Source organism: Periplaneta americana, chromosome 2 (assembly GCF_040183065.1).
Source record: "Periplaneta americana isolate PAMFEO1 chromosome 2, P.americana_PAMFEO1_priV1, whole genome shotgun sequence".
Classification (NCBI taxonomy): domain Eukaryota; kingdom Metazoa; phylum Arthropoda; class Insecta; order Blattodea; family Blattidae; genus Periplaneta; species Periplaneta americana.
The window spans coordinates 94,883,964-94,911,172 of record NC_091118.1 but is presented as its reverse complement, the minus strand read 5'-3'; the positions used below and the strand labels follow the sequence as shown (position 1 = coordinate 94,911,172).

The 27,209-nt window shown below is 34.4% G+C and overlaps 1 protein-coding gene across 1 annotated transcript in view; it reads left to right on the top strand.

The window, feature by feature from the left end:
• Positions 1-27,209, top strand: part of MCU (mitochondrial calcium uniporter) — a 480,123-nt gene that overhangs the window by 440,142 nt on the left and 12,772 nt on the right. The window contains exons 3-4 of the mRNA XM_069819636.1: positions 17,848-18,018; positions 19,750-19,868. Of these exons, the coding sequence (XP_069675737.1) occupies positions 17,848-18,018; positions 19,750-19,868 (290 nt within the window). The remainder of the gene's footprint in view (positions 1-17,847; positions 18,019-19,749; positions 19,869-27,209) is intronic.

Genomic DNA, 27,209 nt, shown 5'->3' with positions numbered 1-27,209 from the left:
GTAATTTGAATGATTTTTCCTAATTCAGGTGCTCAAATTACCCCTTATTCACGTATTTTGATCGAGGTTATAGAAAGAAAGTTGACTAGTGTTATCCACAAAAGAAAAGAAAACCTGCCAAGTTATAAATGTATCCACTATGCATCTCATAGAATGTATCGGGACATAAATCGCAATCCCTTCCTTTTTAGAGAGATAGTAATAATAGTGATAGTGGTAGCGGTGAAGATGTTAATGACCGTGAAGGTTATTGTAGTGAAGTTTAAAGGAAAGATGAAGAGAAAGAAAGAGAAGAAGACTGTGGAAATGGCAATGATGAAATGCTGAAGTGAATTAAAAGAATTTAAGGATGAATGAAATGTGATGTGAGATAAAATATAATAAAAAGAGTTTAAGAAGGAGATGATGACAGTGAAGACTTAGATTGCAAAAAGAACGAAAAATTATTTTTAAAAAATGTGAGAAAAAAGAGAGAAAATGGAAGTAGTGATATTGGTAATGATCATTGTCCATAGAGTCAGGATCTTATGTAATTACACATTCTATCCCTATATAGGCCCATACAGGACTTTTATTTCAAAACTTCACGGTTTAAATAACAATTTATTTCAATTAAATTTAAATTAAACAAAGAACGCCTTAGTTTAGATATTGAGGGGGAAGTTTAAAACCAGTGTTAATTGCATTTTAAATTTCACCCCCTCAGTTCCACACTCCCTTCAGATGGCATACCTGTATTACTTAAATTTGAAAGAGTATTCGATTTATACATCACTTTCATTAATTTGTTCTAATATATTTTATTTTATATAGTCGCCTGTTAGTCTGGATTGTTGTTATTGCCGAAGAGAATAAAACCACAAAGACTATTGTTTAAGGAATATTATCGTTGTGTGTTATAAATCTATTCTTTAAAAATTTTAAACTGGATAGAGAATAATAAAAGCCAAAGTTTGGATTTACGTTATTTAGGATAATGGTGTTGATACTGTGGCAACGCTATGTAGAGGAGTTCCGAAATAGGCTGTATTAAGGCCCATTCACAATGAAAATTAAACATAACCGTAACATAAACACAGACGTTTGCGCCCAGGCTACCAAATGGGATCATTCACAATGATTCACATAAGCATTGACATAAACATTGCCGTAAGACGTTAACATGAAAGTTTGCAAACTCCAAACTTTCATGCTTATGCTTACGTGATTTGCAAACAGAACACAATCGTGGAGCACTGAAGTATACGACAGAATATGAGGAAATGGCGTCGTTGTTATGTTTCCATGGTTACCAAGTATCCTTGCGGTTATGTTCATGTTCCCATCGTGAATGCTCTTGATTTTACCGTAACGTTTACATTTTTAAGCTAACGCTTACGTTATGTTTAATTTTCATTGTGAATGGGCCTTTACTGTCTAGACAACAATGGAGCACATTTTGAATATTTAATTTAGTAAATTTAAGTAATTAAATTTAGGAAATTATCTGTAGTAATGTCACGAGAGGTCTGAGATCTGCCGATAAATCCACGAGCGAAGCGAGTGGATTTATCTGGGAAATCTCAGACCTCGAGTGACATTTATTAGGACTATTTCGTGAATAAAATAAAAATGTAAATAATATATCCCTAAAATTCGATCACAAAATGTTAATAATTGTATATTTACGAATACTTAACCTATTCAGACATTGTGAAGTTGAAATAGATGAATATCGATTACTGCAATAAAGATATTCGATGTTATTATTCAGTAATGCCAATTGCGAAAAGCGAAATATAGGTTTAACAATGTTAATTACATGTACTGAACTTTTCTCTTATTATTATAACATAAATACATTTTCATTATCTGCTAAAATCATGGTTTAATTAAAAATTTTATAATATAATTATAGTAACCTAATTAATACATTAATTAAATGAAGAATTGTTGAAAACGCATTTATCTAATCTGAATGAAGGAATATAATTTTTTTCGAATAGCCTACAATGGACATGGAATTAGAAGATGAAGATGTATTTTATAGGCTACAATAGGTAAGGTTAGCTGTGTGAGCAGGACCAGTGTCAGCTTTGCCTTATTTCGACCGTTACTACGTGCTACAGGAAAGCATTTTTTATAGCTCGACAAATGCATTCTCGCTGTACTATGTAACGGAACTAAAGCTGCATCTACACAGTTCAATATTCCAATCGCGTATGCATGCAATCTGGGAAGAATATTGAAAGAATCAAGTTTAAAACGTACGTTAAATTAAGATGCATGAAGATTTTGTGTCTATATTGTGCGTTGTTTTGAACGTCGTCTTCACTGCGTAAATATATTAATTAATATTAAATATTAATCTTGCATTCATTGCTTTAAAGTTGAAAGAAACGTTTAACTGTGTAGTTGTATCTTAATCTATTCATGATCATCAATTCACGGGGAAACAGTTGGCGACAACGACAAAACAAAAAAACGACCATGCGATAAATTGATAGCGATAAATCTAGCTGCAAAAATTATCGCAAAATCTGACTGTGATTGGTTGGAATTCAAAATTTCATTACACTTCATTGGTCGAAAATGGAATGACGTCATATAAACGAAATAGTCCAAAATAAACTGTTTTCATCCTACAACCGACAATAATAATCCAGGTTGCCAGGTGACAACAGAAAACAAAATATGTATGAACAAATAAATGAGATGCGACCAACCTCATGGGCTAGTGGTCAGAGCCTCTGACTAAGTTCATGAGGTCCCGGGTTCGATTCCCGGTTAGGATACAGGAATTTTTCCTTAAAGGGAATGTTTGTGTTCGTCCATGGTCTTAAAATTAGGTTAGGCTCAGATGTAAGATCTCTCCTGGTACGTCATAATCATCCTATCATAATATCGTCGAGGCAGCGTAACTCCGCCTTCCAGGCGCCCCAACCTCAGAAGTGGGTTACAAATAACCCAGTGTCAGGAGAGACCAGAAATGTCAAATTTAATGACAACGTGGTGGCATTAGGAAAAAAAAATGAGATGTATAAACAATTGAATACTCTTTCAAAATTAAATACGAGTAGCGTCTGATTTAGTGCTGCGCATGATTAGGTTTATCCGGAGCAGTTGTTTGCGCGCTTTCAGTCGGAGACCTTCGGGTTACCTCCGATTGATGCCGCGCAGGTTATATGTGCTGTGGCGCAGACATACACTTTCCGCTGAGCATTCCTTTATTCGGATCATGTAGTGGTTCGAATCGGAATATTTTTTTAATAAGTGTGTAATTTTTGTTTATTCTCTAATTTTTTACTCGCTTTCTCTCTCTCTTTCTCTTTCTTCTTCTTCTTCTTCTTCTTCTTCTTCTTCTTCTTCTTCTTCTTTTTGCTTGAAGTACTACTTTAGCCGACAGATTTTTTTCTACAATTGAAATTCATAGCATTTATGGAAGAGCGTGTTAAGCCTTGGTTTTTCTGAACCGACGCATGCGAGTTGCGAGGTGCGAGGCCCACATCGCACAAATCCGGACTACACGAAATATAGAAACCACTCACTACCTTTCGTGTAGTCCGAATTTGTGCGATGCGGGCGTCGCACCTCGCAACTCGCATGCGTCAGTCCACAAAAACCAAGGCTTTAGTTTTATGTTATTGATCAAATTAATGTCATTAAATGCAATTATTGTGAAATCTACAGCAAAAGTAAAGTTTTTCAGTAGCTAATGTAAGCAATTTATTATAATTCTCCTAGAAACATATTCACAAATAATTACTTCCAATTAGTCTAATCTATTGAGTTTAACGTAAAATATATTAAATGGAATTTCGGAATGGAACCGAAGAAACGTGTGGTATGAATGTGTTAAGGTTCACTGTTTAAAAATAATTTATTCAAGCTCTTCGTTGCCTTTAACTCTGGAAGACACTTTTACATAATATTCATGAATATGTTCTGTTAGAATATTATATTATATAACTAGCCGTACCCGTGCGCTCCGCTGCACCTGTTAGAAATAAATATAAAGTAATTACATAATTAAAATAGGACGTTTGATCCAGGGAACAACTTTTACAACAGCGCAAGATAATCTGCTTCGCTCATTACCCAATTTTTTTTTGCATTGCATTTATTGCATATATATTTTATGTATTTTAACACGATTCAATTGAGCATAGTTAAAATTTGAATTATAAAATAATTGATTGCTAAGCTAACGTACTATTACTGCGTACTAAATCAATACACCTTCGTTGTTCGTTAATTCTCTGAGATTAAAATGAGTGTACATAAATATTATTTTAAGAAATACAGAAAACGAATGTACAAAATAGCCTATCAAATTTTCTGTGCATAAGAAGCTATTTTAATCTTACCTGTCCTCGATTTACTCAGACGTTACTGTAATAACATTATAGCATTATGTCCATCTAGAGAAACTACACTTTCCAATGGTGAAATAATAATTAATTATACAAATCGGTTAATATAGCTTCTGATATTACTTCATACAAACACAGAAACATTCTCTGTAGGCTATGTTTAATAGCTTTCGATTGTTGTTGTCCAAGGCCCCTTATAGACGAAGTCATTTGTTCTTAATTCATTGCACCGTCTTAGATGGCGTTATTTTAATTTTAAAACTCATTTATCTCATTAAATATCAGTCCTATCAAAATATTGTAAAGAATAAAACTTATCGGAAATCATTTTTAAAGAAACTTTTTTATGTAACATTTTTCACAATAATCAATAATAAGCGAGATATTTCGATTTATTTAATTCAGGCCCCCTTATAAGCCCCCTTTTAAATAAAGTATTTTGAATGTCATATAGCCTAAAATCTAAGTTACAACGAACTTAATTTATATTCCAATTTTCATATAAATCGGTTCAGCCATTATCGCGTGAAAAGGTAACAAACATATAGACAGACATACAAACAAAAATTTAAAAAACGCGATTTTCGGTTTCAGGGTGGTTAATTATATATGTTAGGACCAATTATTTTTGGAAAATCGAAAATTACCAGAAAAATTTCGGCTACAGATTTATTATTAGTATAGATATTAATAAATATACCGTATTTACATAATATTCATGAATATGTTCTGTTAGAACATAGTATAATATTAATAAATATACCGTAACATAATAATAGTAATATAATATAATATCATAATAATCATCATCATCATCATCATCGAGTAATATCACTTTTCTTGACGTCATACAAAATTTTGTCCAATATTCTTTTGAGAAGATTAACTCCATATATGGATGAAATTATTGTGTCGTTTTAGGAGTAATAAATCGACTATTGATCAAGTTTTTTTTTATTCGACAGATATTGGAGAAAAAATGAGAGTATAAGGGAATAGTACATAAGATATTTATAGATTTAAAAAAGGCATGTGACTCGGTTAAGAGAGAAGTTTTATATAATACGTATTCTTATTGAATCTGGTATTCCCAAGAAACTAGTTCGATTAATTAAAATGAGTTTCAATGAAACTTACAGCAGAGTCCATATAGGCCAGTTTCTGTCTGGTGCTTTTTCAATTCACTACGGGCTAAAGCAAGGAGATGCACTATCACCTTTACTTTTTAACCTTGCTCTAGAATATCCCAGTAGGAAAGTCTAGGATAACAGATATGGTTTGGAATTGAACGGATAAAATCAGCTGTTTGTTTATGCGGATCACGTGAATATGTTAAGAGAAAAACTATTAGGAAAACACGGGAATTTTACTTGAAGCAAGTAAAGAGATAGATTTTGAAGTAAATCCCGAAAAGACTATGTATATGATTATGTCTCGTGACCAGAACATAGTACGAAATGAAAATATAAAAACTGGAAATATATCCTTTGAAAAGGTGACAAAATGCAAATATATTGAAGCACAGTAACAAATATAAATGATACTCTAGAGGAAATTAAACGCAGAATAAATATGGAAAATGCGTGTTATTATTCGGTTGAGAAACTATTGTCATCCAGTCTGCTATAAAAAAAACTGCAAGTTAGAATTTATAAAACAGTTATACGAGTATTATCGGTTGTTCTGTATGGTTGTGGGACATGTACTCTCACTTTGAGAGAGGAACAGAGATTAAGGGTGTTCGAGAATAAGGTGCTTAGAAAAATAACTGGGGCTAAGAGGGATGAAATTACGGGAGAATGGAGAAAGTTATACAACGCAGAACTGGACGCATTTTATTCTTTTCCTGTCATAATGAGAAACATTAAATCGAGGCGTTTGAGATGGGCAGGGCATGTAACACATATAGGCTAATCCAGAAGGCATATGGAGTGTTAGTTTGGGAGGCCTGAGAAGAAAAAGACCTTTGGGGAAGCCGAACCGTAGATGGGAGGATAATATTAAAATGGATTTGAGGGATAGGATATGATGGTAGAGATTGGATTAATCTTACTCAGGATAGGGGCCGAAGGTGGGCTTATGTGAGGGTGGCAATGAACCTCCGTGTCCTCTAAAGCCTTTTGTAAGTAAGTAATAATAACAGTAATAATAATAATAATAATAATAATAATAATAATAATAATACACACATTTAAAAGACCGATCATGTAAATTGTAAACAATTTTAATAATAACCCCCTTGACAAAATTCTGCTAATTTAAATTGAATGAAAGAATTTCCACGGATACCCGCTTCAGTGCCATTTTATCCCACTGACAAATACCGCCAGTCTCGTCGTTCAGTCGGCCTGCTGGTCGTCCTTGAGAATTCTCTTTCGATTGTCGCTTTCCTCCGGAGCTCCGCATCCCTCCGTATACTCTCTCTACCACCTACGGTAGTACCGGAGATCACCGGACGAGAGCTTTATTCATAATATTCGATTCCTCCGTCAGTAGTATTCGTCCGTTGAGCAGCACTAGTCGTATTGAGATTCTGGCTGGTATCTACATTTATTATCAGACAGTACATCTCATTTGACGATATATGTCAGAGAAAGAACAATAATTATTGTTTGTATACATCTTAGGTCTAATGTAACAAGTTATTAGTTAGCGATGTATGCAATTGGAGGGGGCACAATGTCCAACACACTAATGTGCCGAGGTGCACTCACCACGAGTGACTAAGTGGCCGGGATCCGACGGAATGAGCGCCGTCTTAAATCACTAAGTGATTCTATACGCACTGTGCCACTGTCACACATTTGTGACAGTGCATGAGGGTTGGCCACTAAAGGGAAACTAAGAGGTGAAACTTAAACTGAGAGGATTCAATCCGGCATCGGAATTGGAATCCGGTGTGGTTTAGTGGATAGAGCGTCAGCACGTAGAGCTGAAAACCCGGTTTCAGATCCCGGTGCCGGAGATAATTTTTCTCTCATTATATGATAACGCAGAATTCCTGCACGGAAATATCATATGTACTTCGGTACATCCCAATAATAAGTCTCTCATGAGGTTCAAACTTGTCTTCGGACAGTTACTAAACAACAAACAACAATATAGAGGTGCCATGTGGAATTTCAAGGGGGAGGGGTGTGCGGGATGAGAGGGTGAACGTAAAATGCAATTAACACTGGTTTTAAATTTCCCCCTCAATATCTAAATCAACGCGTTCTTTGTTTAAATTAAATTTAATTTAATTGAAATAAATATTAGTAATTATTTAGACTGGGAAGTTTTGAAATGAAAGCCCGATATGACAACGTTGTTTTATATTCCACGTGGAGTTGACTTGGACACGGCATATGAAGAAAGCTAAGTCATCAAATATAAAAACAAATATATCGTCGAATCACATTAAAAATATACAAATTCAGACATTTTAAGTGGCATACTAGGACATTCAATAAGTAATGGCAACAACGCTTCTAGCGGTGAACATCGGAATCTTTTAGTGCGTAATAGAGGAACGATTGTTGCATAAATGTGGAGTATTACAAGTCTTTAAGTAAGTATGTTTTGTGAATACAGGGACTGTTTTGATTTGTATTAAGTAATACCGCCCTAAAGATATTCAGTAGACATGAACAAAGATGCTTAATAAAAATACAAGTTGCAAGAGGAAAAATGCAACCCAGAGCTTTACGGCATTACAAGAAGCTTGTGGGAGAGAAGTCCTAATATACCGAACTATTGCAATATGGATGGAAGCATTTCGTCAAGGTAGGGAGAATTGTTAACGCAGACAACGCGCTGGTAGACCCATCGTTGCAGCAGACGATTTCCATATTGAGGCTGGTAGGGTCTTTATTGAAAGAGGACATACGCTGGACATGTGTGGAGATTTCCATGGAACTTGGTATTGCAGCATCGTCTGTCCACAAAATCCTAATAAAGAAGTTGAAAATGAGGAAAGTTTGTGCCCGCTTGGTTCCGCACAGTCTAACTGAAATTGGAAAGTGGCAGCGAATGGAGACAGCAAGACTGCATCTGGAGCGATATGGACATGAAGGTGAAGCCTTTCTTCGATGAGACATGAGCACATTCTTATACACCTGAGCTCAAACGACAATCAAATGAACGACGACGTACGGAATCACCACGCCCAAAAAGATGCCGCGCATTGCAGGATCCTTTGAAAGTAATGGTTATTGTGTGTCATAATTATGAAGGCATTATTTTAGTGCATCCTGTACTTCCTCGTACGAACGTTAATGCAATTTACTATTCTTATTACTTGGAACATCATTTGCGCCCAGCATTGCGTCGTAAACTACTTCTAGCCCTAGCCATTCAGCAGAGGCCCATTGTGTTACATGATAATGCCCGCTGTCATGTCGCTGACACAGTGCGCAATTTGTTAAGCAGATGAAATTGGGAATTACTACAACACCTACCAAATTCACCAGTCACGAGCCCTTGTGATTATGAATTATTTTCGAAGATGAAAGAACCCCTGCGAGGCATTCGCTTTCAATCAAGAGTTGACATCACAAGACCTTTAAATCGATCATTAAGAGATCTCCAGAAATGATGCTGCAGATGGAGTGCGCCGTCTTCCAAGAATTTGGCAACGTATTGTTTACATGGCAGGGGATTATATTTGAGTATGTAATGCCAAAAGTAATCTAAATAAATTCAGTGTGAAACAGTAACTACTATGTTGCCATTATTTAATGAATGCCCTTAGCATTTTTAGATATTTAATGTATGCTGTGTATTATTTTTATGTATAGTAGTGGCAAAAAAACCGGACCGACCCTTGTAGCTGATTTCAGAGTCTTGTTCACTCCAGAGCACGATAGACTGGTAACTAAGACTTTCGTGGTTCGAATCCTGCCTCAGAAGGAAACTTTTTTTTTGTTCCTTATTCAAATTTATTCCCAATACTTTTCGATTGCAGCGATATTTTAATACTTAATTAACTTATTATTCCCAGAACATGAATTTTACCAGCAATCGAAAAGTATTGGGAATAAATTTGAATAAGGAACAAAAAAAGTTTCCTTCCCAGCCAGCATTCGAACCACGAAAGTCTTAGTTACTAGTCTATCGTGCTCTCGAGTGAACAAGACTCTGAAATCAGCTACAATGGTCGGTCCGGTTTTTTGCCACTACTGTATTTTAAATATTTTGCATATTTTGAATTATATTGCCTATTTAAAAATAATACAAATTCATATGTTTTATCATTTTAATCTCTATCTGCTCAAGTAATACGAGTTTGGGAATTGTTTAAGGATTTCAATTTTATCAATTCGTTAAAGAATTAACATTGTTTTGCCATGTTGATAATTTGCATATCTGTCAGAGAATGAAGGTAAATAATGTTAGTGTAAGAAACAAATCCCAATGCGAAGTGTGGGACCTATTTTATAATTACTGTACTGCTATTTAAATACATTTAATTACATCCTATTAATTGTGCCTCCAAAGAATCAACCGAAAATTTATGTAATAAAAATGTGTATGGAGGTAAATCGTCCATTCCTATCCTGTTCATTATGCTTTGTTTTGTTTCGTTTCGTTTTGTGGGTATAAAATTTTGTTTTCTTTTAATTGCAAACGTATTGATTTGTCACTGTTCGAAGGACGGATAGAAACAAAACAATGCATATTACATCGAAATAAATGTGAAAATCAATAGGTGTCTCAAAATATGACAATCAATAGATCTCACAAAAACAAGTGTTTTAAGCTCACCTTTCTTACATCAGAATCAGCGTAAAGTAAATCTATTTAATAAAGCTCAGATATTTAAGTTTTACTTTTTAATATGTAACATAATGTTTAACAGACTGACAATACAAAATAGATTGATTTAATACAGTGTTTCAAGATGTGCTAATATTAAATTCATAATACTAAATACAAGTATTTACACACAGAATACTTAATAAATTTTACAGAAGAAAGAGTTCGTCCAAAGGGCTGGATTCGGGAAGAGTACCTAAAACGCTCATTGCATTTCCGCGTTGAATAGCAATACCTGAGCGTTGACGCAAATAAGTAGTGCAACGGCGATCACCAGTAATGGAGATCAAAATTTGGCCGATTTGAGATACCAAAACTTTAGCGTCACGACTCCAAGGACCGAAGGTCTCCACAGCAAAGGGGATGAAGATAAATTGTCTAAAAGATGAGCATATTTATTGACTTTTTTCTTCACGGCTAATTCAGCAGCAGATGCTGCACGTTTGGAGGTATTCGGCAAGTGAGATGAAGCTAGAGTGTCAACGCAAGTGGAGTCTCAAATTAAAGATTTTCCTCTAGACCATGAAATTAAGGTGAGACCATCGGGTTGTTTACCATCTGCGCGTCTAATAGGCCTGTCTGGTGGTTCCAAAAGAGACGGGATGCCACAAGAAGTCGGAGATCTTTTAATGATATCATTGAGTGATATACGTATGTCTGGGAATGCGACCCTTGCTCCTCGCACAGCTGAGTGCATGATGGCCGTAAATATCTGCAATTCCTCCGCAAATACATTGGTGTGGCTGGCAGAGTTTATAACCAAGGCGTAAAGCCATTGCGATTTTAAAGGATGTACTATCTATTAGAGTGCCGATGTGCGGAGATGGTAATGCGTGTAACCAAGCTCCAGACTCACTCGCTTGAAGAGCTAATAGACGTGCAATGTCTAGTTCGGATTTTAAAGAAGAAAGTTGCACATTTTTTTTTTATTACATAGAGCCTACATATTTTGTATACATATTTATTACATATTTCTCACTTTCATATTACATACAATTCAGGCTCTGTGTATAGGTATGGTGAAGTTAATGAGGAATACGTCAAAAGAGATAATTAGGAAGAAAAATATTAAAATAATGGTAGTGATTATGGTTGTTATCAATGATTTTCTTGAAAATGGGATGAAGCTCAAGAAGAAAAGGAGAAAGTATGAACAACAGGTATTGGTAGTGGTGGTGATGATGATTTTGAAGATATTGATAATGATAATGATGATGATTGTTGGATTATGAAAACTATGATTATAAGGAAGACGAAAAATATGAAGGAAGAAGACAGTAAGAAAAGAAAGTTTTGACGATGGTAGTGGTGGTGGTGATGGTTTTGATTATGAAAACTACGATTTTAATAAAAACAAAGAAAAATATCATGAAGGGAGAACAAAATACGAAGAGAAAGAAGATGGCGGTGAAGATGAAAATTACGATGATGATGAGAAAGTTGAAAATAAGGTGGAAAATAAGTTGATTGAATAAACGGTGGTGAAAAGGAAAATTATGACGAAGATGGCACTGAAGGAAATTAATAACAAGTATAAACGATTGTGTGAAAGATCAAAGAAGTTTATAGCGAAAGCGTAGCTGAGGGAAATGTTGTTAATGGCAGTGTCGATGGAAACAAGTAGGGCTATTTTCGGATTTTTTTTTCGTACCACAGTTCTTGTAGTAATGAAGATATTGTTGTCTGACAGTCCTCATCTACAGTGCGTTGCACGAGACACGAGAGCAGCTCCGGAGTAAGTAAGACGGAACAGAATGCACCCCAGCACGAGATGAGGGATTGGGCGCGCTCCACTAACTGGCAGGAACCGGGTCGCTGTGCCACAAGTTCTCTCAGATGTATAGCTGCGGAGGTAAAGAATTTTCTTCTTTCCAGACCTTACAGAAAGGCTTGATAGCTCACTCACTTTCCAATAAAATGAGTAGTGGAAACAAAGTGGCCGGAACAAAATATTGATCACTACTATCCCGTACTCTGCTCGTGGAAGTTGGAGTTTTCTTTACTGCTCTCGCGTGGGCCTTCATAGGCTCAAAAGATACGACTTTTACCTTCATACAGAGGGTCCAGTTTATAAGCTTATTACCAGGCAGCACTTTACTGGCTCTGTGTTTCTCTTACGCGTCTCACGCTGTGTACGATGACTAATATCAAGGTCAAAGTCTAAGATGATAGTAAGATAATTGCACTCACTCTCCTGCGGGATCTGAAAGTCAGTATGAGCAAAAATATCTTTTATGTCTATTGTATGATTGAAATGGAAGTTTCTCGTTTTACTTCACAGCAGACAGCGTTTATTTATATTCCTCGTATACTCACTAACTCTGCCGGACAGGAGCAAAGAAGGTTTGAAGAGAATTTTCCAGGTGTAAAAGTTTTAGTTTTCCTGCAGTGCATAATCTTGTTAGAAATTTTAGAGAAGCTGGAAGTATACAAGACAAAAGCATAGGAGAAGGAGACATGTTTTGACGCAGGAAATCCTAGACGGTAAAGATAGAAGTTATCTTTACCTTCATCTATAATATATATTATTCAGTCGGCCTGGGTAGCATAGTCGGTATAGCGCTGGCCTTCTGTGCTCGAGGTTGCGGGTTCGATCCCGGCCCAAGTAGATGGCATTTAAGTGTGCTTAAATGCGACTGGCTCATGTCAGTAGATTTACTGGCATGTAAAAGAACTCCTACGGAACAAAATTCCGGCATACCGGCGACGCTGATATAACCTTGACAGTTGCGAGCGTCGTTAAATAAAACATAATTTAATTCTTTAACTTGTATCTTTACTTTTACCGCTTATATTTTTAACTTTAACTTTTATTTCTACTTTCACCTATTACTTTTAATTGTATCTCTTATGTTGAACTTTATCTTCAACCTTTGTCTTTAGTTTTATCTTTTATCTTTAACTTCACCTCTTTTAACTTCATCTTTACTTTTACCTCTTATCTTCCTTTAACCTTTATATTTAACTTTATCTTTAGCGTTTTTCTCTACTTTCACTTCTCATATTTACATTCATCTTCAATTTTTATTTTTATCTCTTATATGTAACTTCATCCGTAATTTGTTACCTGTATTTTGTCTCATATCTTTAACTTTACCACTTATAAAAATTTTAAAAAGTGTTACAGTTTAGGCCTATCTTTAACTTTTATTCTTAACTTTATCTTTACCTGTGCCTCCTACATTTAACTTCTTCTTAACATTTACCTATATATTTTACCGCTTATATTTAACTTTTATCTTCACCTTGAGATTTCATGAATAGCTTTACCAGTTATCTTCATCTTTATCCCTTATCTTCACATTTATCTCTCAACTTATTTTTACCGTTTAATTTTGCTTATTCAACTTTATCTTTACCTTTACCTTTTATGTATACCTTAACTTCACCTCTTATTTTTATCTTTATCGGTTATGATGAGTTTGATAACGAAGAATGACATCTTTTACCTTTGGGGAAAAAGGGTATTTTCCATGGAAATAAGGGACACATCAGACAGCATTCATAGCCAACGGCGTACCTCAGACGGTAGCCATTTTGGTTCAAACCCGGCTTGGGCTGATTACCTCATTTATTTTTTCCGAGGTTTTACCCTATTGTAAATTGAATGTCGGGTAATCCCATGGCGTATCCTCGAACTTGTCAAATATCCCGCCATCACCAATTCCACCTACAAGCACAATAAGCTTGAAGCTGCAGTACGTTCGGAACAAAAAAAAAAGCTATCTATGTTAGAAGGAGAAGGAAATACTTCAACTTTTATTAATTTTATATATATATATATATATATATATATATCGTAACTGAAGATGGTAAATGGTAGGGTAGTAATAGAGCAATGATATAATTAAAATGTAAGGAGAAACTGTAAAACTGCGCTCTAACAAAATCTGAGCCAACCTTCGTTGTTTACCACAGACTTCACACAGTGTGATGTAAATCGAGTCCCAGAAACACAGCTGGCTGGGCTACGGCTGGACATTTGTAGTGTATAGGCCATTCGTCATTTCATGAAACCTACCTGAGCGTCGGGGAAGAATAAATTGGACTGGGAAGCTTCCCTCCCTCGTAATGCTTCCACTTGCAGCTAGCTCATTTACCCCTACCATAAGGTTCTTGGTATAAGCTACGGCGGCACGCATACAGTTGTTTTCACGATATAACGAATGGCCTTTAATGTATTCATTATAATTCACTGATCTAAAGAAAAATTAAAGGGAAGATGGACGAATAAGTATTCACAAGCAATGTTCAAAACAAGGATGAGACATAGTACACTGTTGTATCGAACTATGTACGTACGTGCGACAATTTTAAGAAACTGATTAACTGCATACATACAGAAATTATTTTTCAGGAAGAACAGTCAGGTTTTTGTAAAGATAGGAGTAGCAAAAGTACGGCATTTACTCTGTATTGTAGAGAAATCTTTGCAGTATGTAAATTAGTGGGTTTTATATACTTTTAATATTGTAAAGGAGATAAAAACGAAGACGTATTATCTAAAACTTCATATTTTATTAAGTTACTCTGATCGAGTAAAAATGTTACAGAATCTGAATTTAGATAATGTGCTGGTGTGGTAAGTTCAATACATTTTGTGTTAAATTTCATCACGACATTCATGTGCTCGTATTACAAAAGTTGTTAGTTATTTCGTCATGTACTTGTCCGTCTTAGGCCTATAGGTTAGCATGTGGAGTGAAGGAATGCTGGAGGACTTGTGAAAAAATAGTGACTTTTTCTCTTGGCATATTAATAGAAAATGGAAAGATCACGAGACTCGAAGTTCATCTTCCACTTCTGTTTACATGGTACCACGAGTGACGTCAGGGTAAACATTTGATGTCAGAACGTTGCAATTTTTCACTCTTAAAGCTCGAACATAGATGTCTCACGTCGAAGTAAAGGAAGATTAACTGCAAGATTTTTATCTATGCATTTAGTTCAAATAAATTATAAACAAATAGTGAATTAATAATTAGTTTCAAATGTTATAGAGAAAAATAAAGTTTATTTTTATAGCACAGAAAGTTCGTGCTATATCACCTTTCTGAGATACAAGCTCACACCGAAAGGCAGGAAAGTAAAAACTCGTAGAAATTTTAGAAAAGGAACCAAGGAAATAAATTTGGTAACATAGTATGATAGCTATGAAAACGCAAACAAAAGCAAAGAGATGGTTGATTACTTTCGAACAGCACAGCCATGCAATCAGTGAACGTCAGAGATAAACTTTTGCTGGATCCTGTAAGTCTCATCTATGTGAACACCCACGCGACGCTACTACCTATGGTTTGAGTGAGTGTACAGCGAGAAGTGGGCCCGCAAATAACCTCTTCACGCACTGAAAACCCTGATGGTTTAGTAGATTAATGAGTAACATCATCTTACGTGATGCCTGTCTACTTCCGGAACCAAAGTCTCTGAAAAGCACGAGGCTGAACAGGATGTAGGAAGCAAACCTACTTGCAGTGCAGACTTGTCTTAAACCTCGTATCAAGATTTTAAGATCTTCTCTCTTAAGTATATGGTTGTTTATTACGCCCCTACTATATCCTCCCCGTCATCATCATTATCATCGCTGTCTTGAGTTAGGCATATACTGGGTTTTTGAAAAGTAAAACATAATTGCAATTACTGTTAATCAAAACTGTATCAGAACAATCTTAAAGTGTACGTGTACTTAATATATGTAAAAATAAGGCGTGTTGCGAACATTATTGTTGATTAAAGGTGTTCGAATACATTGCATAGAGTAGATGTGGTGGTACCCTAGTACCATAGGCGGAGTTATTAGGAGCGGGGGGGCATGGGGGGCACTGTCCCGCCAAACTTGGCCGAACTCTTTTTTTTTTCTATTAACGTTAGAAAATACTGAATTCAAAAGATTTTTCTTTTTTTTATGATTAAATTTCTGTGCTTAAATTGACGAATTATGTATCTAGACTTTTATTTCTGAATGTCTAAGAATTTCTATACCTTATCTGAGGAATGGAAGCATTATAATGTTTTTTTGTAACAGCCTGTACTGATGTGTTGGAAATCTGCAGTTGTTCAAGCAGCCACTTGAAGAAATATGAATAACATACTGCACAACAATGCAGAAAAAAAGAAAAATGATCCCGGTTAAACTTAAAGACGAGATTAAATAAAATAATTAGAATTCACATTTCATATGATATCTTGCTCTTTTAAATAAACAGATAAAGTAAATGTAAAATTGGTCCACCGCTGTGGAGTAATGGTTAGCACGTCTGGCCATGAAACGAGAGGTTTGGACAAGTTACTTGGTTGGGGTTTTCCTCAACCAATTGAAGCAGAATTGCTGGGTAATTTTCGATGTTAGACCTCGGACTCATCATTAATTCGCATATCATCATCCATACAATAGCCCGGGTTGAGTTCACGGTGTGGAGTGCTATATCTGTACAAGACCGCGGCCGTTCGGCTACCCAATCATTCATAGAATAGGAGTGGTAAGCACAATAAGCCTCAGGCTGAAGTGCAAGCCTTCGAGTCCATCTTCCTTACAAGAGGAAAGAAAAAGTAAAATTGTCTGTATATTTTGTTACAATTTTTTTTTTATTTTACAATACCGTACCTTTATTAAATGATCATATTCTAATAAACTGTACCAAGGTCAAGCTACAATGGGGGGAGAAGATAAATGATGTCCCCCATAATCTCGTTGTATCAGGATTCTGTGGTTTTGCTTTGTTCTCTCTCCGCCTATGCCTAGTACTGTTTTATACTTGTTATTTATATTTTTATTTTATGTTTCCGAAAACCGGGGTAACATGTTTATTTTATTCTGAAGTACGAAGTTTTTGTTGTTATTTGATGAAGGATGAGTGGAACAGAGAAAAATTCTCTCCGGCACCGGGATTTGAACCTGGGTTTTTAGCTGTACGTGCTGACGCTCTATCCACTGAGCCACACCGGATTCCCATCCCGATGTCGGATTGAATCCTCTCAGTTTAAGTTCCACCTCTTGGGTTCCCTCTGGTGGCCAACCCTCATGCACTGCGTCATACATGTATGACAGTGGCACAATGTCCACACATGTGCAGAGGTGCACTCGTTATAAGTGACTAAGTCGCCGGGATCCGACGAAATAAGCGCCGTCTTAAATCACTAAGTGATTATTTTTCGCATATCATATAATATTAGGATTATTAGGATGTACCGAAGTACATATGATATTTCTCTGTTCCACTCATCCTTCATCATATGATGACGCAGGATTTCTGCACGGAAATATCATATGTACTTCGGTACATCGTAATAATATTTGTTGTTATTGTTCAATATTCGTCATAGATATATCAACAATTTATGCAAATAACACCAGTTTGTTAGCATTAAACTTCTCATACGAACTGCAAAATGTATAATTTCGACAAACCATGAAGCATGATGTACCGGTACCTTAAACCACAGTCTAATATATACAGTCACGAAGCTCTATACGTAGTAAATATGCATCCATAGATAGTTGCTAACCACTAGGATCGCTACTATCGCTTCATTACAGACAATGCGAAATAGTACCTACACAGTCTGTCGTTCCTAGTACCTTCACAACTCAAGCTTCGTGACTGTATATACTAGACTGTGCTTATACTCTCTTAGTGCTCGCAGTAACCTAAGCGTAGTTTTAATTTAATGACCGTGTTTCGTTTTCTTGTTGTTGCAGAGGTGACCGTGGAGTACTTCCGTGGACTGCCGCAGGTAACTGTCCCGCTGCCATCTCGCAGGGAACGATGTCGATTCACTCTCCGACCCATCAGCAACACTGTTGGCGACTTCCTGGCCATGCTGTGTCATGAGGACCGTGGCATCGATCGTGTAGCTGTCAGCAGTTTAGGTCTGTCACTTCTCTACCGTTATACAGTTTGTGTTAAAGGTTTATACTTTTCAAACTTCTCAGATATTGTAATTAAAACCATCCTGGCTTCGGCTACTCTGGTGTTGTGAACAGTCTCATTTCTGAGGCTACTACCTTAACTGTTCGAGACCCAGCTGTCCAACCTTTAAGACAGAGGTTGGAAACAGACTATCGAGATGAGTAAGATTTTGGAGAGTGATTGTACCCCTCCCTGTTCACGCTAGGTTCTTAGTTCATGGATGTTGCGGCTTTTTAACCGCCAAGAACAACACGAGCCATTCGCGTTTAAGCAACTTTACCTAGTTGTAATGTTAAGACTCAGTCTGTTTTAGTTAAGGTAAGTTAAATATTACATGCGAACAGGCAAAATATTGTAGCGACGAAGAAGATGAGACGTATGAACTAACATGGAAAGCTCACCAAGTGATAATGGATTTTCACAACGATTGCTCCCCCATACGTTCGATTTGAAGTAATAAACCTTCATATAAATTTCTACATCCGGAGAAAGCCTAGTTTTCGAGATATGATTTTTTTTCAAATTCTTCAATCCAGAGCTATAACAGCTAGTGCAAACAATACTAAGTGCTAGATATATCAGGCAATAAATCTAATCTAGCTGCATACCGTACTGTCAAAATCTCCGTAAATAATATGTTATGAAAATGACAATATTATGATAACAGTTTTTAAGAATTTTTTACAATTTTACTGAGCGAGAGAAGAACCTGTTTTGTGCAGAAACTTGTCCCCGAACATTCCCTTAATACTGTGACGAAAAAAACCGATCTTCCTCTCGCTCAGTAAAATTGTAAAAAAATTCTCAAAAAGAACTGTCATACTATTATTAGTATCACGATATTACCACCAACCTTTACCCTACTTCTGCATGTATCTTAAAATTCTGTTGTATCTCGAGATGTATTACTATACTTTTTTTTTACACAAGTTATTTTTCTTCTCGTATAAGTTTATCTCGTGCTCTGTTTGTTGTTTACAAAATGTATCTAGTTCCTTGTAGCCTACTCTTGTTCTGAATATGACGTACTGTTCAAGAAAATGGATTTAACTTTATTTTTAAATAACTTTAGATTGGGACTGTTTAAATAGAAAGGTAGTTTATTGTACCCATGTGCAATTTCCGTACGTGAAATACTATTTCCACTCCTGGTAAGTCCATAGGAAAATAAATGCTGATCATCTGCTGCTCTGGTATCGAATCTATAACAAGCGAAGCTTTTTTAGGTAATAATGTGTGTGTGTAAAATAGAAACTGTTTTTAGTATATAAATGAACAGCACGGGTAAGATATTTTTATTTCTTATTATTGAATATTTATATACCAGGAGTATGAAGCGGGATTTAATTATCTCTAACATTTCATCTTAAGATAAACATGAGTGTATACTATAGTAAAGTTATGAATGTCATACTCTTAAGATCACCAAAAACTGTATACACATTCATTTTAAGAAGTTCATTAGAACAAGTTTTACTTAGAAGTCTGAACGCTTAACTTAATTTACTTAATTTATTTAATAACTTCTCGAAATGGATGTTCCAAGATAAGTCAGAATTTATCTAAATGTTTTAACTGCTTTTTGTTTGATTACAGAATCATTCAATGAAATGTTTATTATGTTACATAGTTGTGGATATAGTACTTGAATACATTGACTTCTTGAATAAGGATTTCTTATTTTCTTACAGATGATGTTCGAATTGCATCCTCCAATACGATAGAAGCTCTAATGGAGGACGACTTCAAACTAATTGTCAACGATAACGTATATGTAGTAAATACCCCACGACAAGAAAGGCTGACTAAGGTAACTACTCGTAGCAATTCATGTTACTGTAGGTACATCAAGTTTCCAAGGCAGCTGCAGTTAACATGACTTCATGATTAGCTATGCTTTCATTTTGTGGGATTAAAATTTAGGTTAGGTTGGAGAAACCTTAAAATAATATGGTAGTAGCTACACATAACTCATATAATCAAGTTACAAGAAATGGATGTCAAAGTGAAAGCAAAATTATGCCGTTACTTTGTTTATGTGGACGCTTAAATTGAGTGTTGTCACCCAGACATTAAGAAGATGAATAGTGACAGTCTTCTTGAAACGATTTACTTCTTTCGAGTCAGCATAATTTCTGGATCTTCGTACGATGATTAGTCAATAAACGTCCAGTGAAAAGGAAAGTAGATAATAGAAAATTACAGTGAATGTCGTAAACATAAAATTAGCTATTATTATTATTATTATTATTATTATTATTATTATTGCAATTTGTACAATGAGTTCGCTGGTATCGTCACCAACTGCAATTTGTTCAATGTTCATAAACTCGCGAATGTTGAATTTCTGCAGAAGAACAAAACTGCTTTATATATCGCGATGTACCGGTACTGTACAGTTGCCCAAAAAAGGAACGAGACGATGGAATATTCTTAAGTCTCAGATGTAAGACACTGCGCATGATCGGAGCGTAGAGCACTGATATTAAACGTGTATTTGAGTTACTTAAATTCAGGCCATTTGGTTTGTTGCTAGCATCGTTCCAAAATTCACTTCAAAAACTGCAAAAATATATGGTAATGTGACGTACATAATAGATAAATATATACATAAATCGTGTAGTTAAATCTACATTTGAACCTTCATGACTAGATCGACACACCGAGCACAAATGAAAACTTTCGGCTCTCAATACCTCAGACAGTAAGTCTTCTCCGTATTGTATAGAAGAGAGAGGGTTCGTTTCTTAGTGTATACCAACGATTTTTTTTTATCTGAATAATGCTGAAATATACCTAGTTGTAATGTATTGTATTTATTAACATTCCATGGTATTCATACATGCTTACAGCTAAAATATGGAACAAGTCAAAAAACTTAATACTATTATAAAATCTTAATTTATAGTCACAGTCTAGATGAAATATATACTGACGAGATTTACAATATTGTCTACTAGTACAACACATAGTTTTAGTATCAATTTCATGAAGTGTTATTGAATGTCCTGTATTCACCTACAGAATAGAAGGCGTGAGAAATTAGGTACTTCTTTAATTTGGCCCTAAATAATTTTATGTTTTGAGTTTCATTTTTTATATCGATAGGGAGGCTATTAAAAATTTTTACTGCCATATAACGCACTCCTTTTTGATAGCACGATAGACTTGCCGATGGAGTATGAAAGACATTTTTTTTTACGTATTTATGCTATGAACTGTTGAATTAGTTACAAAGTTTTCACGATTACATACGAGGAAGATTATTAATGAAAAGATATACTGACAAGCCATGGGCATTATTTGTAGTTTTTTGAAAATAGTCCTACAAGATTCCCTAGATTTGGCACCTACTATTATTCTAATTACTCTTTTTTGTAATAGAAATATATTGTTACTATCTGTGGAATTTCCCCAGAATATTATTCCAAAACTCATTACTGAGAGGAAGTATGCAAAGTATATCTCAGTATCCTGAGATTAAGTGTTAATGATCACAGATAATACAAAATTACAAATTATAATATTATAAACGTTAATCTAATGAATGCAATTACACCATTTGTATATTATACATATAAGTTTATATACAGTGTAAATACATAAACAGGGTTAGTTAAAAGTCCCGCACCACCTAAATAACTTTTAAAGCATATGGTTCACTGACATGAAACTTGGTATGTGGGGATAATCATATACTAAGAACTCAATAATGGTATTACCACAGTCTAATATATACAGTCGCGCAACTTCAACACTTTTTTTGCCAACATTCACAACACTAGCGCTCGTGCGGCAGGCAAGGCACTGGTCATAGGGTTGTTACAGCCAGCACGTGCTTTAAAGGTATGCGAGATGTTATAATTATGTTTTAATCATGCGTCGGAATAAAGGCAATGTGTGCAATGACGAAAATTGCAGTAACAACAAGTTTAAATCTCCGAATTTGTCGTTCTTCAGATTCCCTAAAGACCAAGAGAAAATCATAACTCAGTCATAACCTATAATCCACGCTGTAGGTAGCCTACGTATTGTGTTCTATAAAACATTTATTACTTATCAATTACCTATTTGTATGTCTGGAAGGAGAGTTTAAATAAAAACAAAGTAAATACCTGTTACAGTATATTATTGTTTTGCAGAGATCATGTGTAAATGTGTAACCATTCCGATTTTGGATAATGTATCTACAGTTTTTAATGCAAGTAATGCCATAATTTTTGTATTCGTGGTTTTTTTTCTTTATATTTTTCAAAAGTTGAATGTTATATTGCATTCAAGTAGGGATTATGGTGTTAATTTTTTCAAGAATTCATGGTGTATTATAATCCTTTTGCAAAATATTCACTTCTTGAATAAATCCAGACTGTGTCGATAAATTTCTGATGTGTTGGTGTAGATTCATGTGGCAGACGTATTAAGTTCTCAAGAAATAAAAGAGCCTTTTTAAATTTAATATAAAAAGCAATCTTTTCTGTAATAATTTGCATGACTGTTATTGGTGTTGATTTTACATTTCCAGTGATTATTTGAGCCGAAGTGGTATAAGTCAAAATTAGGTAATGAGGTTTAAAGTAAACATTCTGTAAAATACAGCGCAAAGTAGCAATTAATATATCCTTCGTGCTATTCACTGACTACTAATAGTTTAAATAAATTCAATATTGACTGCTACTTTGCGCTGTATTTTGCAGAATGTTTACTTTAACCCACATTACCCATTTTTGACTTATACCACTTCTGCTCTGAAAATAAAATTAGGCCTACATTTTCTGAGTTAATTGAAGTTACAATTTTTTCAACAAAGTTGTGTATTCATTTGTTCTCACCTACGTCATAATAACAGTAAGTGCATGTAAATTACGTATTATATAGGTAGGGTAAGTTAAAATTAAGCTTATGTGTGAAAACTGGAAATATAATGTAAAATGCGGTAAACTTTCCATAAAAATTTAAACCGTAATATCAGCACTATTAGCGACTCAAAATAATAATTAAAAAAATTGAAAAATAATGAACTTCATAATTCAATGTCTGTCAAATTAAGGTTTAAATCTTCCCCTTTTTTATTTTTAAGTTTACCTCCGCGGCCGAGTTTACCCCAATTTGCGATATGGAAAATAGTTAATTTCTCAGGAAATAGGGAGAGGAGTTCACCACGCGATGTACCCTACTCATTCATTCATTCATTCATTTATTTTATTCCATAGATCTTACATGAGCAATGAAGCTTTAAGATGTGGAACATGTCAACATTTTACAATATTACAATTACAATTTTTACAAATTTTTATAGTTTTACAATTTAGTAATTTTCTACAATTTTTACAATTTTGTACAATTTTTTTACATTTTTTTACATTTTTTTACATTTTTTTACATTTTGGCGAGATGTAGTGAGATGAGATGAGGTCCGAGGATTCGCCAAAATATTACCCGGCATTTGCCTTTTCGGTGGGGGAAACCTCGGAAAAACCCAACCAGGTAATCAAATCAAAGGGGGTAATCAAATCAAAGGGGTTGATGTCAAGGACTCGCCATAGACCATCCGGCTTCAGTCCCACGGCTGGGGAAAACCTCCGAAGAAACCAAAGTCCAAAGGGGGGTCCAACCCAAGCCCGAACGCAGCTCCGGATCAGCAGCCCAGCGAGTCTGTCGACTGACCAACATCGATGGCTCTACTAAAAGTATACAATACATAGCCAATCAGATTATTAAATTTACAAACGCAAACGATCATTCATAAGTTGAGCTATATTATAATACAAAACAATTTAATTAAATTTAAGGCATAAACAATTCAACCAGTTGTGATATACAGAAATTGATAATACATATCATGCAAACTACTTCAAATTACAAACACAAACAATTTATCAGTAGAGCTATATAGATTACTATTCAATTTAAAGCATGTACAATTCATCGGCCAAATCTATACAAATATATACAATACAAAGTAGCATACTTTCATTAAGCTATACAAATTTGTGCAATTAATATCAAGTAGATTAATTCAATTTATAATCATAAACAATTCATCAGTTGAGCTATACATATTACCATTCAATTTACAGTAGGTCTGTATACAATTCATCAGTAGAGCTACACTGACTAGTAATCATTTAAGAACATATACAATTCATCAGCCAAACTATACAAACATATACAATCAAATTAGTTCAATTTACAAACTTATTTTCGTTAAGCTATGCAATTCATATGGAGTAGATTAATTCAATTTATAAGCTTAAACAATTCATCAGTTGACCTATACAGTATACTATTCAATTTACAGTACATACAATTCATCAGTTATGCTAAACAAAAAATACAATACATAGTAAACAGATTAAGTCAATATAAAAACATATTTTAGTTGAGCTATATAAAATTGTACATGTCATTTAAGCAGAATAATTCAATTCACGAGCATAAACAATTCATCAATTGTGTAGAAGGTATGAGTATGTAGAAATTTGGTTAATTCTTTTCTGAACCTTTTCTCGTTGTTCTTCAAATCTTTAAGATAATTAGGCAGTGCATTGAAGACTGTTATACATGAATAGCGAACTCCTTTTTTAAAACAGCTTAGACTAACAGAGGGTAGATGAAGATCTGATTTATGTCTTGTATTAAAATGATGAATGTCTTCATTAGTACTGAATTTATCTTGGTTCTTAATATACAGCATCATTAGGGAAAGAATGTATTCACAAGGTAAAGTCAAGATTTCTAAGTTTCGGAAAATATTTTTACATGAGGTCCTTTTATGCACACCGGCCATTATTCTTATAGCTTTCTTTTGTAAAACAAAAACGTGTTTAGCTTCAGACGAGTTACCCCAGAGTATTAATCCATATTTCATTACAGAGTGAAAATATGCAAAGTATGACATTTTAAGTAAGTTTATATCACCAATAGTAGATAAGGATCTTAATGCATAACAGGCAGAGCTCAATTTACGAGTAATACATTCTATATGCGTTTTCCAGTTCAAGTGATTATCCAATTCTAAACCAAGAAACTTTGTGCTTATAGATTCTTTGAGATGAGTTCCATTTAATCGAATACTGTAGGAAACCTGAGCACTATTGTGTGTACTAAATTTGACTGCACTGGTTTTATCAACATTAAGTGCTAGTTTATTTGCATGGAACCATTCATTCATTAGATTCAGCACTGTATTAGAAGTGTTTATAAAATGATCGTATTGTTTGCTTGAAATAATTACACTTGTATCATCTGCAAATAAAATTACATGGGATGAATTGTTTATGGTCAAGGCTAAATCATTAATATAAACTAGAAACAACAATGGACCTAAAATTGACCCCTGCGGAACACCATGTTTAATATTTCTAAATTCTGAATAAGTAACTTTATGACTATTTGGTACATTTATTTCTACTTTTTGTTTTCTATTTGATAAGTACGATGTAAACCAACCCAACATCTCATCTTTAATGCCATAAAACTTCAATTTTTTTACTAATATACTATGGTCTACACAATCAAATGCTTTAGCCAAGTCACAAAAAATCCCACCTACATGTAGTTTCGAATTTAATGAATTTAGTATTTCATCCACCAAACTAAAAGCAGCATTCTCTGTCGATTTTTGTTTTCTAAATCCAAACTGTTCTAAAACTAATATATTGTTGGACTCCAGGTAATGATATAATCTATTATACATAACTTTCTCAAACACTTTTGAAAATGTTGTTAATAATGATATGGGTCTGTAATTAGCAATAGTACATTTATCTCCCTTTTTGTATATTGGTTTTACTATTGAATATTTGAGTCTTTCTGGAAAAATACCACATTGCATTGACAAATTGCATAGATAGTTTAACGGAGGGGATAATATTTCAGAACAAGCTTCCAGAACTTTACTTGGAATTTCATCATATCCAGAGGAATATTTTGTTTTTAGTTGTTTTATCACATGCATGATTTCTGCTGCGGTAGTGGGAATAAATTTGAGACCTAAAAACTCAGTGTTAAATGCATCAGTTAGGTAACCAAGTGCAGCATCTTCTGCACAATCTTGAATGTTTAAGTTCTGAATAATATTTATATAGAAGTCGTTAAAATGATTTGCAATTGATTTTGGGTTATCTATTTTACTATCATTGATTTTAATGCAAGTAATATTTTCACTCTTTGAATATCGATTAGTTTCATTTTTAATAATATCCCAAATAGGTTTAATCTTATTATCTGAATTTTGTATTTTTTCATTCAGATACATTTTCTTCGCATCTTTTATAACTTTTGTCAAAGTTTTACAGTAATTCTTGTAGTAATTAAGAACATGAGGATCATCACTATTCCTACTCATTAAATATAGATTCCTTTTTCTAGCACATGATATTTTAATTCCCTGAGTTATCCACGTGTTTTTACTTTTACATTTTTTCACCACCTTGACTGGAAAACATTCATTGAAATAATTCGTAAATGTAGTGAAAAATGCATTAAATTTAGTATTAATATCAATGGTATCGGTACTATATACATTTTCCCAAGATTCATTTTGTAGACATGTATTTAAATGATGAAGAGATTCAGCATTTATAATCCTTTTTTTTATTTTTAGATTAACACTTTGGAATTTTTCACTCATATTGAAAACACTTAGAATTTGTGCATCGTGATCTGACAGGCCATTGACTAATGGTACTGTTGAATAGGAATTCAATCTACTTTTATCTATAAATATATTATCAATGGCAGTACTACTTCCAGCTTGTGTTCTGGTTGGAAAACTTACTGTGTGACTAAGATTATAAGTTTCAAGAAGTGAGTTTAATTTTCTTTTACGTGAGCTTTCTGATAGATAATCTATGTTTATGTCACCACAGATTACAAATTCGGTATGTGGTTTATAAAGTCTTTTCAATAATGAATCTAAGTTAGTTGTAAATTTCTTATAATCTCCCATTGGCGCCCTATAAACACATAAGATAATTAAATTTGATATCTCATAACCAATTTGTATTCCACAGATTTCAATATCTTGTTCAAGGCAAAAATCAGATATATCAATTTTACTAAATAATAGATCCTCTCTGATAAAAATACAGGCACCCCCTTTTTGGAAGACATGTCTACAGAAATGGGAACCTAATACATATCCATGTAA